Below are 16,474 nucleotides of genomic sequence, written 5' to 3'. Positions count from 1 at the left end.
TAAAATGTGCAGATGTAAACTTTTTCTTTTTCTTTTCCCCTGGAGAAATACACTGGAACTCAGAAGAAGCACCTAATGTATGAAAAATATCTTGCAGCCAAAAATAATCTTTCTTCACACATATGGGAAGGTATTGCCGATTTAGACATTTCACTTAGAATGTAGCCAAAGAGCTCTATATTTCTTTTCCAAAATTTATAAAGTCCAAATTTATACTGCAGCCTCTTCAAATGCCCCCATTTAATCTTGCACATTTGAGAGATTCAGAGATATTCATAGGTATAGGTAAAACAGAATAGTGAGGGTCTAACACTGTATTTTAACAACTTTTCAGTACCACCAGCTTCTCATTAAAAACACGATCCTCTGTCATCTTAGGGCTTCTGCTCCTTTCCAGTATATTCTTTCACAAAGAAACCTAGTATCTGACATGAAGTGACTATTCTTATTTCTCACAAGTATTATAGATGTTAGCTTTTCACTATTTTGTTTTAATCTTGGATTTGTAGATCACTAACCTCACTGCCTAATTTAAGTTTTACCTGCCTGCATTTAACTGCACGAAGTTTTCTCTGCAAATCCCTCCAACAGCTTCAGAGATCACGTTATCTTGGGCACAAATCTATGAGTAATAGTGGATCTGAATTTAAAAGTCAAACTTCTTCACAGCTAGCCAGGACACTTTCTTTTTGCTGAGACCTTTCTTTTCCCTGTAAATGCCAAATTAACAAAAGCATCCGAGGGTGGGTACATGAGGGTCAGGAGGGTGTGTGTTGAGAGTGACATCAACTGAGACAATAAAAGGACGTCTAAGTTACTTAGAAGCTCTATTTTAAAGTTACATTTAAGGGGTCCACTAAACCAATTCAGTAGTCTTTAAATATACTTGACATCAAGAGACAGCCATCTGCCGACATACCCAAAGCAGAAATCTGTTTAAGGTACTATCTGGTAAGTATACTCTATTTTATTTCAAAGTTCTCTAGAAGATTTATCTAGAAAAACTTATCATTGATTCTTTATTAATTTTTACATTAGTTTCTTTTCAGACTATCTTAAAAATAAAGCGAATATTAGTAAGATCAAACTGTTTTATTATCTGGACCAAATTTGTGAAATCAAAAAATCTGAGACAGTGAATTAGAAATATCTTGAAGTGAATCCAATTCCTGAATTTATAATATTGGGTTAGATGGACTGCTAGGACCACGTTCATACTATCATGTAACATACCATGTAACAAGAAACAAATGCTTTTCAGACCTAGAGTAAAGCTGCAGAAAACATTGCAAAAATGGCACTGTGGAGTTTTATGTGCCTTAAGATTCAGTTACTCTGTATCAAATTTCTTAAGCTATAACAAAAAGATGTCTTTTCTGGATGCCAATACTGAAAATCCAAACTGGAAACTGATATTTTCACGGTGCCATTTCTGCCTATTGTAGCATCATCAGGAATAAATGTTTTTCAAATATATCCCAAGCGGCAGTTTTGCTGATGATGCACAAAGCAAAGTGCAATTCATATTTTATTGAAAAAAATGAGGGGCTCAATTCTGATTTCTCTATGTAATTCAATAGGGAATGACATAACTCAGTAGAGTTATGCCTCTATTTAAAATTGTCAAGAAAATTGTCAGCCTCTTCATTCTAAAGAACATGTAAAAGAAATATGTAAAAGAACAAAAATTTTCACTTGCATAGCCATATACAAGTATTTCAACATACTTGGAGCATGTAAAGTAGAAATGTTTTTTAAAATAATAATAATACTAGTAGTAGTATTGGAAGAACATGGTGCTCTTCAGCAATTATCCAAGAGATGGGTACCTATATGATGATGGTGCAGGGCAACTAAGGCTGCCCAAATTTCTCAGATTGGCTATGAAGTAACAGGAAGTTGTTCACAAAATCAGTATCAGAACTAAATTCTTCATTTAGTGCCTTGCTCTAACCCATTTCACACAAAAAAAAATTTTTCAAAATCTCTTCTCTGATGTCTTTCTTCAACTTTTTTCTAAACTAAGTTTCTTTGGAGTTAACAGAAATTGCTTGAAATACAGTTTTACACATGTATTCATTTATATTTTTGTAGACAAAATGACTTCTATAAAAAATCTGGCCAGGACTGCAATAATTTTATATGCCATATGCTTTTTTACGAAGTCTGATGGAAGACCAATGATGTAAGTACATTATTATACACTTACAAAGTTTGGAGGATGACTGTAGCCATTACTGAGAACATGGCTGGTTTGTCTGTGTATAGTTTGTGTGTACGTGAGTCCTTCTTTCCGCACTTTTGAACTTTTTGGCCAAGCTGGCCAAATTCTGTCCTCTTGGTACAGCTGTAGAGATCTCAGATACTCTGAGTTCTTACACATTTTTTGAAAACAGGGAGTTGAGTAGAGGGATAAAAATCATGTAAGTGCTGTCTTAAGAATATCATTGGATCAGCTGCATCTCTTATTAGATGCTCGGGGGGTCCACACAGGAGAGCATCATTTTTATTGTGCGAGAATCTAGCTGGAACTTGCTCTTATACACTGACATCCATCAGTGCTGGTACACAAATCCACAGGAAAGCATATGTCCTGAAGTCTGCTGTTCACAAAAACCTACAGCTGAATAAATGCCACAGTTTTATTAATCAGTTACCTATTTTTATATATGACCTAGGCTCATCTATCTACGACAGCTAAAATAAATAATAAATATATAGTCAATGTCACAAAACTGGACTACTTCCCAATTTTTATGCCATCTCACTAATATATCTGTTCCAAATAACAAATCACCATCCACCCTCCTTCTCTTCTCCAGACGTCATTCTATCCCTTACAAATGAGAAAGGTAGGTTCTACAGCTCTGTATTGCGATACCTCACAGAAGTTCCCAAATCTGGATTTTTGAGTGAAGATCTAGAATTCAAGAAGGGCCACTATGAGTCTCTGTCTTTGCTTTTCTTTCAAGCAGGAAAAGATCAGTGAGTGAGATGCAGTTAATGCATAATCTTGGAGAGCATCGACACGCTGTGGAGAGACAGGACTGGCTTCAGATGAAACTGCAGGACGTGCACAGTGCCCTCGAGGATGCCAGGACCCAGAGGCCTCGGAACAAGGATGATATTGTCATGGGTGAGATAAGAGGTCGCAGACTGCTTCCTGAGCACTTGCGCGCAGCAATGCAGAAGAAATCCATCGATCTGGACAAAGCTTACATGGATGTAATCTTTAAAACAAAGCCATAATGAAAAAAGCCAGAGCATTATGTCTAAGTAAGCACGTGTCTGTAGATCATTGATCAAGTAGGGCATTTTATTATTATTTATTCAAACTGCAATAAGGATAAAAGGCTCCACTCAAGATTGTAGCTCCATTGAGGTAGACATTTCACAAACAAATAATAAAATATATTTACAGTCCACCCATGACCATTGCTGCTAATTTTGGGGTATCTTTTAAATGGCTGATGTACCTTATAAAATTCCAGCATAAAAAGAAAAAAAAAAGAAACAAACCAGTAAGAAAGTTGAAAAATCATTTACGACAAGCTCTACTCTACTCTTACATGGGCAGCATTTGTATGTAATCACTAGGCCTACTTGTTCTTTTAACTAACAATGAATAAATGCAGTAGAACCTGTCTCCAGAATAGGGCACCAATTTGCCTCAAGTTAAGTTTTGATTAACTTTGTACTAATGAAAATATGTAAACTTAAAGCCACATTTATCTTCAGAAGAAGGCCTAAAATCAGATGAACATTAATTACATAGCAAAAGTTGCACGATAATAATTTAGGATTAAAGAGTGCAAACACAAAAAATTAAAGTAGGAAGGCAAAGCTTAAGATTAAAGTACAATGGGATAAAATTAAAACAAATTCTGTTTGGAATAGAAGAATGAAATTTTGCAAAATACTGAAACGAAGAGAAGGTTTGGTTACCTTTCCCTCCTCCAAAAGATGACAACCTATAATTAAATGCAGAAACAGTGGGAGCAGAGATGGTAGCATGTATCTAAGCATGGCCCTAACTATAAAACTGGGAAATGATTCTATACCAGACAATTACAATTAAAACAAAAATCTTGCAATATCTATTTTCTGTCCCTCATCCTCCCTGTAAAGTATCTATCTCTGAATTTCTGCATGTTGTGTTAGGCCTCATATGAGTAAGTATTTTTTGTTTGTGAGACCAGTGGCTCTCATAAATAAAATTACTCATTTTCACATGCAATTTTTTGCAGGATTGGGATCTCAGTTTGCCTGATCCCCAAAATGAGAACCATTAACATGCAGAAATCAACACCTGCGAGAGGAACCATTAGCTGTAATACATTCAAACTCTAAGCAGGGTTCAAAATAATCAATCATAAATATGAATGGGAAAAATTTGATGATAACAATTTAAAAAAACCCCGACAAATAGGATATTACATTGAGTGGCATGTGCAGGTATGTGCTTAGGACTCCTAATCACTTCTGACTAATAAGAAAGCTTTTGGAGTAGGAGTAATGGTGGCTGTCTCCAAATTTGTCTGTTCCCACATCGCTTCTTATTTGTTTGTTTGATGTCTAGCATGCCTTGGGGAACCTAGAGAAAACCTCATAAATCATTACAAATATAAATGCAATCTGCTGCAGGTTAGGAAGGTACCTACAGTTAACTGTATTTCATAATCTTGGCTACACTTTTCCTCATGTAAAGGCCCTGATGCTGCAAGCAGATGGTGTGTGCCTGGGCACATCAGCGTACCCCACACACAGGCAAGGATTCCATGCCACTTGTCTGTTATTGAGGCCTTAAAGTGCACTTTCTATTTATTCTTTTATCAGACACCTGTGCTAACTTAAAAAAATAAAACTGCATTTTTGTAACTATGTCTCACTTATGTATTGCCAAATAAAGTGGACCAAAAGCTCTTGGACATTATTTTAAAGCATAATAACTGACTGGCCTGTCACTATTTTGATATAATCTAGTATTTGGGGCAAGATCATTAAGACATTTCATTTTATCACAGGAATATCAATACAAAAATAGTGGTGAAAGCAATTTTTTATTTTTCCTTTTGTATTTCCTGCACACAAAACCATATTGATGGTTAAAGAATAATTGTTTACCTAGCACAAACCTTTTTATGTGCCCTTACAATAATGACACACATGCAGAAACTGTATAATCTTCAGGTGCCAAATTCATTAACTGTTTCCTTTTGATCTAAACGAAGAATTCCATTACCTATACAACTTCTTCCTAATCTTCAGCTATCCAGTAGATGAAAGATGCTTACAAAAACATTCAAACTTTCTGTACACTTCAAAAAATATTTATTGCTTACAAAGGGCCTCAGGGTCAGAGACAGACAATGTATTGCTGAATATCGTTGAGCTAGAAATATGGCCACAAACTATGGTCAGCACTATCTCATTTATAGCTAACATCACGGTTGCTTTGCCCACATACAGTATGACCCTTCAGAAGAACTAAAGATAGCACAGTGGCAGATGAAGTAGTGCCAGGTAATGTCCATTAGAAAAAAAAAAAAAAAAAGAAGGATGTAATTTGAATGAAATTACTGATGGTAACTATCTAGAAAACAGATTTGTTATGACTTTTCAGCTTAAGCCTCTGATCAGTGTAGCAGTGATCAAAATAGCAAAATATTCAGAGCAGGGCAGAGGACATTAACAAAAATATTTTAATACCATGATATATTGCAAAGATTTATCTTCACCTGGACTAACACATGCAATACTGGTCATCTCTCTTTCACTGATTAGGGAGACTAGAAAGAGGATGGTAAGAAATAATAGGGCCACTGAAACACTTCTATATGATAATAAACGGTAACAACAGCAGTCAGAAAAGAAATAAATAAAAAGAGGCATGATAAGGAAATTAAGAATCAACAGTATGGAGAGATAAATGGTATTGCCTACCCATCTTTCTAAGAGAACAAGGAAATAGGGGCAAAGAAACGAGCTTGCACATGGCTGAATATGGATCTTTTAGCTAGTACGAACAAAAATCTCATCTCCAGCCAATGTCACTGGAGGAGACAGTGGCGTGACTCTCGGCTATGCTCAAGTTCTACTCCCACACATGCACTGGAATGTGCCTTAAGCCTATGCCAGTGTTGTACTTGTATGTAAACAGCGTAAATACTAAGTGAGCCTGCACTTCACAACAGACTCAGACATGCATGTGGCTGCCAGAGGCAACTTCCTATGTCACCTGTTATAGTGAGATAAGGTTAGAAAAGTACCAGCTCTGCATCCCGTCACATCCATGGGATCAGCCTTCCAAAGATGAGGTGTCTCTAGAAGGCCTCTTTCCTCCATGAAGAATGTGCTTTCGATGCACATACTTCCTTTTAAGGCAGAAAGCTTTGTTTCCTGGTCTGACAGGGGTTTTTTGCTAAGACCTGTGTCCTTGAAGACCTATCTTGTGTAGATGGATATCTATTGTATACACCTATTTTTTATAAAATTCTCAGTGAAAAGAAATATAGTCCTGTTTCTCACTCATGACTCACCATTGAAACAAGCACAAATATCAATATCCATCCTCAGGGGAAGTAAAACAGTAGCATGTGAAAAAAAAAATGCATGAAAAAGTAACAACGTGAAAATCACAAGAACTCTAATAAAAATTAGACAAATTGTAAGACCTGGGGGTAAAACCTACTGCTGGTTGTTTAATTGCTAGTGTTTCAGCTTTCCTAACTGCTTCTAACTTTGGCTCCTGTAAACACTGCTCTTTAATATTGCTCAGCTCACTATTTACCAGCACATAACATCTGACTCCTCACCTAAATAGTGCATTCTAACAGCTTTTGTGCAGGCTGCTTGGCCATCATTGTTCTGCTAGTGGATTCCTGGAACTGTGTGGTTTATCTCTGTGGTTACTGTTAAAGGATGGAAAAGAGAATTTGTTTAACAGATTCATGTTTTGCTGTATATTGTTGCAAAGCTTATGTCTTTTATGGGGTGTTTCAATACAGCAAAGACGCAAATCCTTGGTCTCTTGCCCCCTCTTTCCCTCCTCTCCCCAATGAGCGTAAGGTGGACAACTTGTCTAATATTCCCTGCCTGAAGCAGTCAGATCTGCTAATGCATCACGCAAGTCCAGCGATGTACACTCACTGAATCTTTAGATTAATACTGAGGTGTCCCTGAGAGAGGAGGACTCTGTAAGATATATAAAAAAGCACATGAAAGACATTGGCTGTAGCGTTCCAGTCTCTGGAATCTGTGAGAAAAATTTGTCAACTTCCTCCACTGGAGGTTAAATCAGAACTCCTGCTCAAGGTGAATATATTCATATATAGAGATATAGGTTCACGTTCCCTCCTATCTGCATGTTTTCCCTGGAAGGTCTAGTCCAACAGTGGCTTAGAATAGGATTTTATGAGACTCTGAGAAGATCCCATACATGGTGGTTGATCTTCACAGTGGTGTAGCCCCAAAATATCCCCTGTGCAACAAGACTGGTTTCCTGCAGTGCACAAAGGAGAACAGACAAGCATGTAAAAATTTGGGCAGAGATTTGCTCTTTCCCATCCTCTTCCTGAACTCTCCACTTATTCCAATTCGCTTCAATTTACTTCTTGTCTAGTCTCCTACAGTCCTTTCACCTGATATGGGAGTCAAGCTATGCCTGTATTTAATAATGATGCTATAGGAATCATAGAAATCACAGAATGTCCTGAGTTGGAAGGGACTCACAAGGATCATGGAGTCCAGCTCCTGTCCCTGATATGATAACCCCACAGTTCACACCATGTGTCTGAGGGTGTTGTCCAGTCTCTTCTTGAACACTGTCAGGTTGGGGCCGTGACACCTCCCTGGGGAGCCTGTTCCAGTGCTCCAGCACCCTCCAGGTGAAGAACCTTTTCCTAACGTCCAACCTGAACCTCCCCTGACACATCTTTGTGCCATTCCCTCGGGTTCTGTCATCAGTTGCCAGAAAGAAGAGATTGGCGCCCAAGAAAATATCTTAGAAAAGAAGCAAATATTGTCTTCAGATCTGAGTAGAGTTGTGGCTTGGTATCATTTTATTCTTCCCCCATGAGGAGTGCAAAGGGCTTGAGTGCCATCCTGGCAACCATGACACTTCAGTGCACTGAAGTTGCCAACAATGTGGGACATGATAGTTTTGCTGGGGTATAAGCCACGTCCACCAATTATATTCCTAAATAGACTGCAGATTACACAGACTCTATATACCTTATAGGGCTGTACACACGTAAATTTATATATCTAATTTAAATCAGGAATCAGTTTTATGATGAAGGTTGAAATAGCAGGGATGTCAGCTCGTCTCACTAAACCGTATTATATCCTTCTTTGGCTTTTTCTTCTCTGCCAGGCAGGGACAGCCGGACAACAGGGCCAGGTCTGGGTGCTGGGGACGTGCCGCCGTGTACAGCCGGTAACGGCTGTTCCTCAGAACACCCGTGTGTGAACACTGACAGGGCTCCGGCGCACAGGCCCCGTCACCGCCCCCTCACTGTAGCTCCGCAGGGGACGGTTCGGCTCATCCACCTCATCTTTCCCCCGTTACCTTCCCGCGGAGCAGCTCTTCCCGCCGGCGGGCGGCGCTCGCTCTCCAGCACCGCCTCTCAGGCCCTCAGACCGGCAGCCTCCACCCTCGGCGCAGGCTCCGCCCGTTTGCCCGCGCACCCCGCGGCGGCTCCCGCGGGACAGCGCTGGGCCCCGGGGCGGCCGCAGCCCTCGCGCCGGCCACACCCAGCAACCGCCGGCCCGCCCCTGGCAACGGCATCGCCTCGCGCCCCGCCTCGCCCCGCAAGTCTCGTGAGATCTCGGCGCCGCCGCCTGCTCCTCCCTGCGCGCGGGGCGGCTCTCGCGAGAGGCGGTTGCCGGGCCCGGGCGCAGCGGCGGGTGGCGCGGGACTCGGGGGCTCCGCCGCGGCGCCGCGCGGGTGAGTGGCGGGCGGGGGCGGCGGCGCGGAGGGGCGGCCGAGGGCCGGGCGCTGGCGAGTTGCGGGCGACGCAGCTCCGCGGAGGCTCCGTGCGGGGGCTCCGTGCGGGGGCTGCCGGGCCGCTCCCCCGCCGCCAGGGCCGTTGCGGCGTGCGGGCGGCGGCGTTACCCGGCCCGGCTCTCGGCTCCGGGGCTGCTCCTCTCAGGGCTTGCGGGAGGCCGGCCCGTCCGCGGCTCCACCCGGCTGCCGGCCCAGGCGAGCGGCGGCGGCTCCTACCCCCGTGAGGGTCCGTGTGGGAGCGCTGGAGGCGGCCTCCTGAGGCGCATCTGCCCGCGGGCCTTGCCCGGTGTCCCTGTCGCCTGAGAAGCTGAAGCTTTGGCACTTTAAAAGCATCGTTAGGAAGAGCACCCTCGTCACGTCAGTGTGCCTGGGTAACGCTGTTACGTGCGGTGCCATGAGCAGGCTGAACGCTACTTAAATTACTCGTTTTAACCGTGTAATGTTTATGGGTAAAGCTTGCAACTGCTGCGAGGGCTGCCTTGGAACTGTTGCTGCTCTGGACTGCCTGACAGCTGTCAGAGGATGCCTGAGCACACAGATTGGGCATAATCCCCGAGCATTGATTTACCTACTCAAATGATTTCACAATGAGTGCAATGTCTTTATAAAACTTTTTTTTCCACATAACCATATTTTATTTGCAGAAAATACCAATTCCTTGTATGGTAAATCTGCCGGAGCACAATTATGTGTTTCAGTAGCCTATCATTACTTATTTTTCTTTAAATTTACTTCTGCTTCTAGCCGTTGCTTCTGCTTGTTTCTTATTTCTGATCCCACCACATGTGCCACTTTAGAACTCTTTTCTTTCAGAATTTGGATCCAGCTCCATCACAGACCTTTTCCAGGTTTGTTTCTGTCACTTGTCTGGCTTCTTTGTCCAAAGCAGTGGTTGAGCATTTCATCTTTTTGTTCTTTATTGTTGGCTACATCTTACAAATTCAAGTACATGCTTAAAACCTGTCTTCTTGGTAGCCTTTCGACTGTCATCTTCTGTTCTCGTTATTTTTGTTTGCCTTTTTTCTTCATGAATCATCTTCAGTGATTCATTTAAAGAGTACTTATCTCAGTTGTTGCTTCAGCTTTGGCGATCCTTTCCCTGGATCCCTTTCTCTCTTCAGTTTGCTATTGAATTAGATGATCCAGAAATACCATTACATTATCAAATTCACACTATTCACTGTTCATAACCTGATAGTTCACTCTTGTTTTCTTTTATCTGAACTAAAAATCTGTCTCTACATGATCTTGTGTAGGTTACTTCGAATTCATACAGCTTGAACACAAGTACGGTCAAAAGGAACTGGCTGATTTGGGGTTTTTCTTCTTAAGGAAGACTGTCCTACTGTATTTGTTTTGCAGGTCTGTCAGTGTGGATTTGTCTTTGACTAGATTTCTTTCTTGCAAAACATCATGTAGTGTTTTTTTTTTTTTTTCTATTAAGGCATATACATTTCCTGCCAAACGCCTTTGCATATTACCTCTCGACTTGACCCATTTCTGTCTCAAACTCAGTATAGTTTATTACATCCTGCCTGTGGTCATCATTGCCGTCTACTGATGGTGCTGTTTGGGACTGTTCTTACGAGTTTTTTTCAGCACATGTTTGTGCTTTTGCCCAGTGTGTTAATGCCAGGGAAACTGGGGGTTAAGAAAGACAAGTTAAAGCAACTCTTGTATCACATATTCAGTTCCTTCTTGGAGCCCCATTTTCCTTTTAGTCTTCATTGCATTTGAAAATGGTAAACAGTTGATGTGGTGTGGATGTCACTGCTTATTAAATTACTCACAAATGTCATCGCTTTTGGTCTTTCTGTTGCCTTGTTATAAACTCTATGCTTTTGCAGATTTGTGGCTGGGTCTGTTTTGTCCTGTATGCACACACAAAAATCAAAATCTTGTACTAATTTCTTTCAGCACAGCTTTCCTACAGCATTGTTGCTTCAATCTTGACCTGGTGCTGTTGCTTATCAGTAAAAGTGTGTATCTCTTGAAAATATGTATAAAATCAAAAGCTAATTTAGAATCGATTTAAAATGTGAGAAATTCTTTGGGATTTTCTTGCTTACTGAAATGTATTGTTACTGCTGCGTACAACCATGAGTTGCTTGTTTCTTCAATAAATCTGCCTGATACTCTGTTTCATGCTATTTATCTTGTCACTGATGGTGAGTGTTATGAAGCCATACCTTTGTGTACTTTCCGTTTTATGTTGGTGGGCCACACAGGATGGAGCTAGTAGTAGCTACAAGAAGTTAGGTTCTGCTCCTTTTTTCCTGCAGTGATAACCACGATTCTGCTTTTGTGTGAGAGAAGTTGCTCAATGCACTGAGCTGCTCACAGGTAGACCTAGGCTGACTTCACACAATGAATCCAAATATACAAGGCGAGTTGGGAATCACCTGCCTCTTGCTTTTTAGGCTTCTGGTATTGGATAGGTGTTTTATTGTCATGTTCCTTTTAGGAATTGTAAAGTTAAAGCTTTGAAGATAGTCACTAGATCTCTGTTGCTCATGGTGCTATAGAAGTAGGAATATCATCAGCTTCACATGACTTCACTGCTCAATTTTAATTTTCTTTCTTACTCATTAAGAGAAGCTTCAGTCCTGACCTACTTTGTTAATGTCGAGACTGTATTGCTAAAGGTGTTTCTTAGCTATGCTTTAATCAGCTTCAATTTGATAATATTTCAATGATGATAATTTATAAAACTACGTAGCTGATTTGTGGCTGATGTCTGCACTAGTTTGCAAGAAACTCACTTGGCAGGTATGGATTTCCATGATATATGGTGTTTGCATTATGAGCATGTGTACTTTGAACTGTATTTCTTAATTAGGACGTAATGTTACTGTGCTTGCATTCCCAGTAATTCTTTCTTCTGAGTTAGTTTTTGTTGTTGCTACTTTTGTGCTTTGACTAGAGGCAGCAAACAGCAGACTGTCATCCCTTAAAGAAAGCCTAAATAATCTGAATCTTCCAGTTTCTCTGTCACAACTAATGCCAGGATTTGTCTCAGCTGGTTACTTGCCTATTGGATCTTTCTGATTATCCTAGTTCACCTTTACAGTCTATTTCACTGATGAAGGAGGTTAGAGCTGATGAGCCTCTGAAATCTGTCCTACTTTAGGAAAAGCTTCTGACCAAGGCTTAAAGCTGAGTAACTGCCTGAAGTGTCATGTGTTAGTCATCTGCATGTTGTCTCCTGTACTGACAACTGGAGCAATCAGTTCTTTGTTCCACCTGATGAGCTAGTGTCCAGAAGATGACATCTTGTGCCTCTGCCTCAAAACTTCAGGCTATTTTAATAACCTTTTTTTAGTAAGATTCGAGAGCTTTGCAGCCTTACAAGTATGCTCTAATAAATATAGCATGACTGGCTGACTTGAAACGTATTGATATTGATTGAGATTGGAAATCTTTCAGGAAAGAAGTAAAGCCAAAGAACGCTTTTTTCCTCACCTGCAATACCTTGAAGAGTGCAAGTCCTGCATCTCTGAAAAGTGTGTGTCCACTTCTGTCCTGCATCTGATGTTGTCTAAATCTTGTTTAATCTGCTGTGCATCTTTTGTGCATTACATTTTGTCACGGCACAGAACTGAGTATGCTTTAAGTATTATTCAACATAATTTGTTCTACAGGTATCACAAGTTAGTGTATGATGCATCTTTTCATGAGCTCTTTAAGTAGTGGTGTAAACACATTAATCGCTATATTTTGCAATGCCTGGGGTGGCTCTATCACATGGACTATTGGCTTCCCAAATCCACTGGGTGTCTGTCTTTACAATTCTCCTGTATTTCAGTAGCCTACAACTTCCATAAATTAGCGATGATTCTGGCTTCACGTTGATGTTGGCAAATCTGAAGTATTCTAGCTGTCAGTGTTGAAAGCTTTGAAAATAAAAGTCTGCTTCCTGATTTTTCTATTTTACATGATTATTCCCTGTGCTAATTCTCTGGAGCATTAGCTTTCTACAGGGGGGTGAGAAGTCATTCTTTACACCTGGAGAAGTGCTTATTAGCAAATTAGAATGGCAGTCAGTTTGGCCAATATGACAGTGGTTTGTGATTTACAAAGGATATTTGGTTTTTGTTCTTGGTTTTTTTTTTTTATTATTTCATGTGCTGCCAGTGCCTTTTTGTCCTTACTAACATTTCAGATGCAGTTCCTTGATTTCATGGGAGACATTAAATAGTATTTGGGGCTGTGTACTCTTGCATTTTTTGTTCGATGTTCAAGGCCAGGAAGTTCCATGAAAAATGCTTTCTTTATTGCCCACAGTGTGAGTCCATGCCAAAACAAAATAAATAAATAGAAACATTTGAACCACAGTTCTATTGCAGAAAAAAGTGGATTCGCAGAAGTGTTTAAAAATTAATCAGGAGGACTAGTTAGTTACTTTACAGCATTTATATGGCATTTTCTAATTGGAAATTTATATTCTCAATAGAGAAAAGCATCAAAAATATTCTTATTTATGGTCTTACAGGTGTGTTAAAACCTGCAATGAAATTGATTTGTTTATAATCAGTGCAAAAGTGCTATCAACAATGGTCAAGAAGAAAAAAAACATGGCTGTGTTACAGCCAGTTGTTTCTTAGGGAAGTGTTACTGAGCAGAGGATGGAGGGAAGACTGTTTCTGGTTCACAAGTTCTTGGAACTGGATTAGACATTTCACAAGATGTGGCTTTGGATGCTCTCATAATTCTTCTCAAGTTCAGAGCTGTGTCCCTGTCTGGTGCCTCCTCAGTGACACTGCTGGGGCTCCTCAGTGCTATAAGCTGGGAACAGGGAATACTGTTGTTCGTGAGGAGCAGTTCCATTTGTTTGTGTCTGTCCTTCTGTGTCTGTCATCCATTGTTTGTGATGGCTTAAGTGTGTAGCTGCAGAGGAACTGATCTTACTTACAACAATATTTTCTTTGAGGTGTGTGTGAACCTATATGCTCCTGTTGAATCTGTCACATTAAATGGCAGATGAGGAGAAGGCAGAAAGCGTGAGACAATGTAAGAAAGTGATTTTAAATAGTCTTTTCAGCTGCCATTCTTGTAAAAACAGCTGCTTTTACACATTTTTCTAGTGGAAAAGCTAAATTCAAATACTGATGTCCTGCTTCAGTGAAAAGAATAAGAACTCTGCTGGATGACAACCTCTTTCTGATAAGGCACCTGCTTTAGTCCTTACCTGAGAGAATGAAGTGTTTATAAGTCTGTTAGATGGTTTTAAAGGGAACAGAGAATTTGTGAAAACAAAAGCTTGAGAAGAAACGCGTGGTGCTAAATGTACCTGTCACTGTGGTGTTTCAGCTAATAAGGGAGGTGAAGCAGGAGCCTGCGGTGATCAGTAGCTGTGAGCAATTGCAGGATGGGAGCTGTGATGTTCCCCTGGGAGGTTGCTGGTTTTGGCTTTTTGTTGTAAACCATGTTGTTACCATGAGTAGTAAGGCTCGCTGAGTATCTTGCTGGAGTGACTCAATGTAATGAACACAATTTGTTTCAATTCAGGATAAAAGATGTCTTTGTTTTTGTATGGCTTGTGTATGAAAATACTATGTCATATTACACCAGAGTTCTGAATGCTGCTGAAGTAACTCACAACTGGATTTATAAACCAGCCTTCCTTCCCCTTCTCTCCTTAGTAATAATTTTCTGTTTTGAAATAGGTTGTAGGTTTCTCCTTGTTAACTATCTAAACATGCCTCATAAATGTGTGTAAATCCTGTAACCTTCTATGTTGTGTAGTATCATCACACATTGAATGTGCTTTGATAACCTGAATTTCCAGGTGATACACAATGAAATGCTTCTTGGAATTTTTGCTTTTTTCTTTCCTTCCCCCCACCCTGTGAGAAAGTCAAGTATTTCCTGTAATTTTAAATATGTTTTCTTTCCTTTCCTGACTCTATATGGACATTTGACCATACAAGTCTTCCAATCAAAGTATGCTTAATTATAGAAAACATAACAGGAAAAAACCCCAGCGCTGTGGCGGAGATTGTATAGTTGTTATAAAATCTGTTTTCTTTGTACAAACTGAACAAGAAAGAAAAACTAATTTGCAACTAATGTTTTTAAGAAGCTTGTTCTCTACCGTTCCCCTGTCATAAAAAATTTTTGTGTCTAAATTTAGCTAAGAGAATCTAAATTTATCAGAAGAGCTTTTCTATTTTCCATGACTAGAGGGACTTTTTATTTAAGAAGCTACCTTGTTTTAAAGAAGTCTCAATTCCTTTGGGAATCACTTCTAAAAAGGATAAGTTTCATTGAATGTAATGGAAATATAATAAAGGGGGGAGGGTATGATGTTTCTAAAATATTTAGCTTAAAATTTTGGAGCAACATAGTAGGCTTATCTTTCCATTACTTAGTAGGCTTATCTATTTGTAATTCAATTTTTTTTCCAGATGCTGTACAATCATCAGCTGTTCACTTTTTATTTTTGTAACTAGGTCATTCTGAACTGTACAATTCTCTTGACACAAGTGTCACTTATAGGTATGACTTGAATTCCGGTGATTTTAAAATTTGCTGTCTTTATTGACAGTCACAAGGTTATTTTGTCTATGAGTGAATTTTAGTGGAAGTTGAACATAAAATCAGATCCCAGTCAAGGAATAGGGGTAGGTTTATAATGTCTATTTTTCTGTTAAATTTTTGTGAATTTTCTGCAAAAAAGTCAGTGAAATGGGACTACACTGAGTGTTGCTAAGGATTGATGTTGATTCCATTTTTGAGTAAGGCCTCGGAAATAACTGTTTGTTATTCTTAATTCTATTTTCCTCTTGGGCAGGCATTCAAATTGTAAAACTGTTGATCTCTCTTCTACAGTTGAGATTTTTTTTTAATTAACTTTATCCATTTGAATGAAAATTATGATGTGTTTGCCTTGTGTTTTATAACCAGTGACTTTTCTGTTTGGACACAATGAAATTAATTGTGGCAGAGTTGAACTTGTCTGCCAACATTCTTGTAACAAAATAATCTTTTTAGTGCAGGTATCAGCAAAATGTCTAGAAAATTATTGTCATACAATTTAGAAGTTGTGCTTCAATATGTCCTATTTTCTGTAATCTTTATTTAAAACCCAACCTAATAACACTAAATTCTGCATGTCTGTTTTTTTTTTCTGTGTGGCATTATTTAAAGGTAAACACTGCTCTCTTAATGTAGGTTGAGAGTGCTGCATGTGTGCTTTTCAGAGCAGTAGTGTGAGGAAGCTGGCAGTGGAATGGCAGGACGGCCTCATCCTTATGACAGTAACTCCAGTGATCCAGAGAATTGGGATCGGAAATTGCATAATAGACCTCGTAAACTTTGTAAACATTCAAGGTAGGTGCTATGTACCATCTTTTGCATCTCAAAAACTACAAGAAAAGTCCATTCTAAAGGCTACTGTATCTGGTTGTGGCAAGTCCTGTCATAAATTTTGTAGTTCTTTTTAAAAGATATTTTCTAACCCGACTG

At 39.7% G+C, this 16,474-nt stretch overlaps 2 protein-coding genes across 4 annotated transcripts in view; both read left to right on the top strand.

The window, feature by feature from the left end:
* The first annotated feature begins 2,090 nt into the window (after positions 1–2,090).
* On the top strand, positions 2,091–3,249 carry PTH (parathyroid hormone). Its single transcript, XM_065636983.1, has 2 exons — positions 2,091–2,185; positions 2,976–3,249. The coding sequence occupies exons 1-2, from the start codon at positions 2,100–2,102 to the stop codon at positions 3,247–3,249; spliced, it is 360 nt and encodes a 119-aa protein (XP_065493055.1). The 5' UTR covers positions 2,091–2,099.
* Positions 3,250–8,886: 5,637 nt separating this feature from the next.
* Positions 8,887–16,474, top strand: part of BTBD10 (BTB domain containing 10) — a 30,140-nt gene continuing 22,552 nt past the window's right edge. Inside the window, exons 1-2 of one of the 3 annotated variants that reach the window (XM_065635916.1) lie at positions 8,887–8,947; positions 16,181–16,339. In XM_065635916.1, coding sequence (XP_065491988.1) covers positions 16,239–16,339 — 101 coding nt within the window. In that variant the 5' untranslated portion in view covers positions 8,887–8,947; positions 16,181–16,238. Of the gene's footprint in view, positions 8,948–9,843; positions 9,856–16,180; positions 16,340–16,474 lie in introns of those variants that run through there. The other 2 variants (XM_065635918.1, XM_065635919.1) reach the window with 2 other exon arrangements.

The sequence above is a fragment of the Caloenas nicobarica genome, chromosome 5, assembly GCF_036013445.1.
Source record: "Caloenas nicobarica isolate bCalNic1 chromosome 5, bCalNic1.hap1, whole genome shotgun sequence".
NCBI lineage: Eukaryota > Metazoa > Chordata > Aves > Columbiformes > Columbidae > Caloenas > Caloenas nicobarica.
The sequence above is the reverse complement of the archived record's forward strand: the minus strand, read 5'-3'. Positions and strand labels throughout refer to the sequence as shown.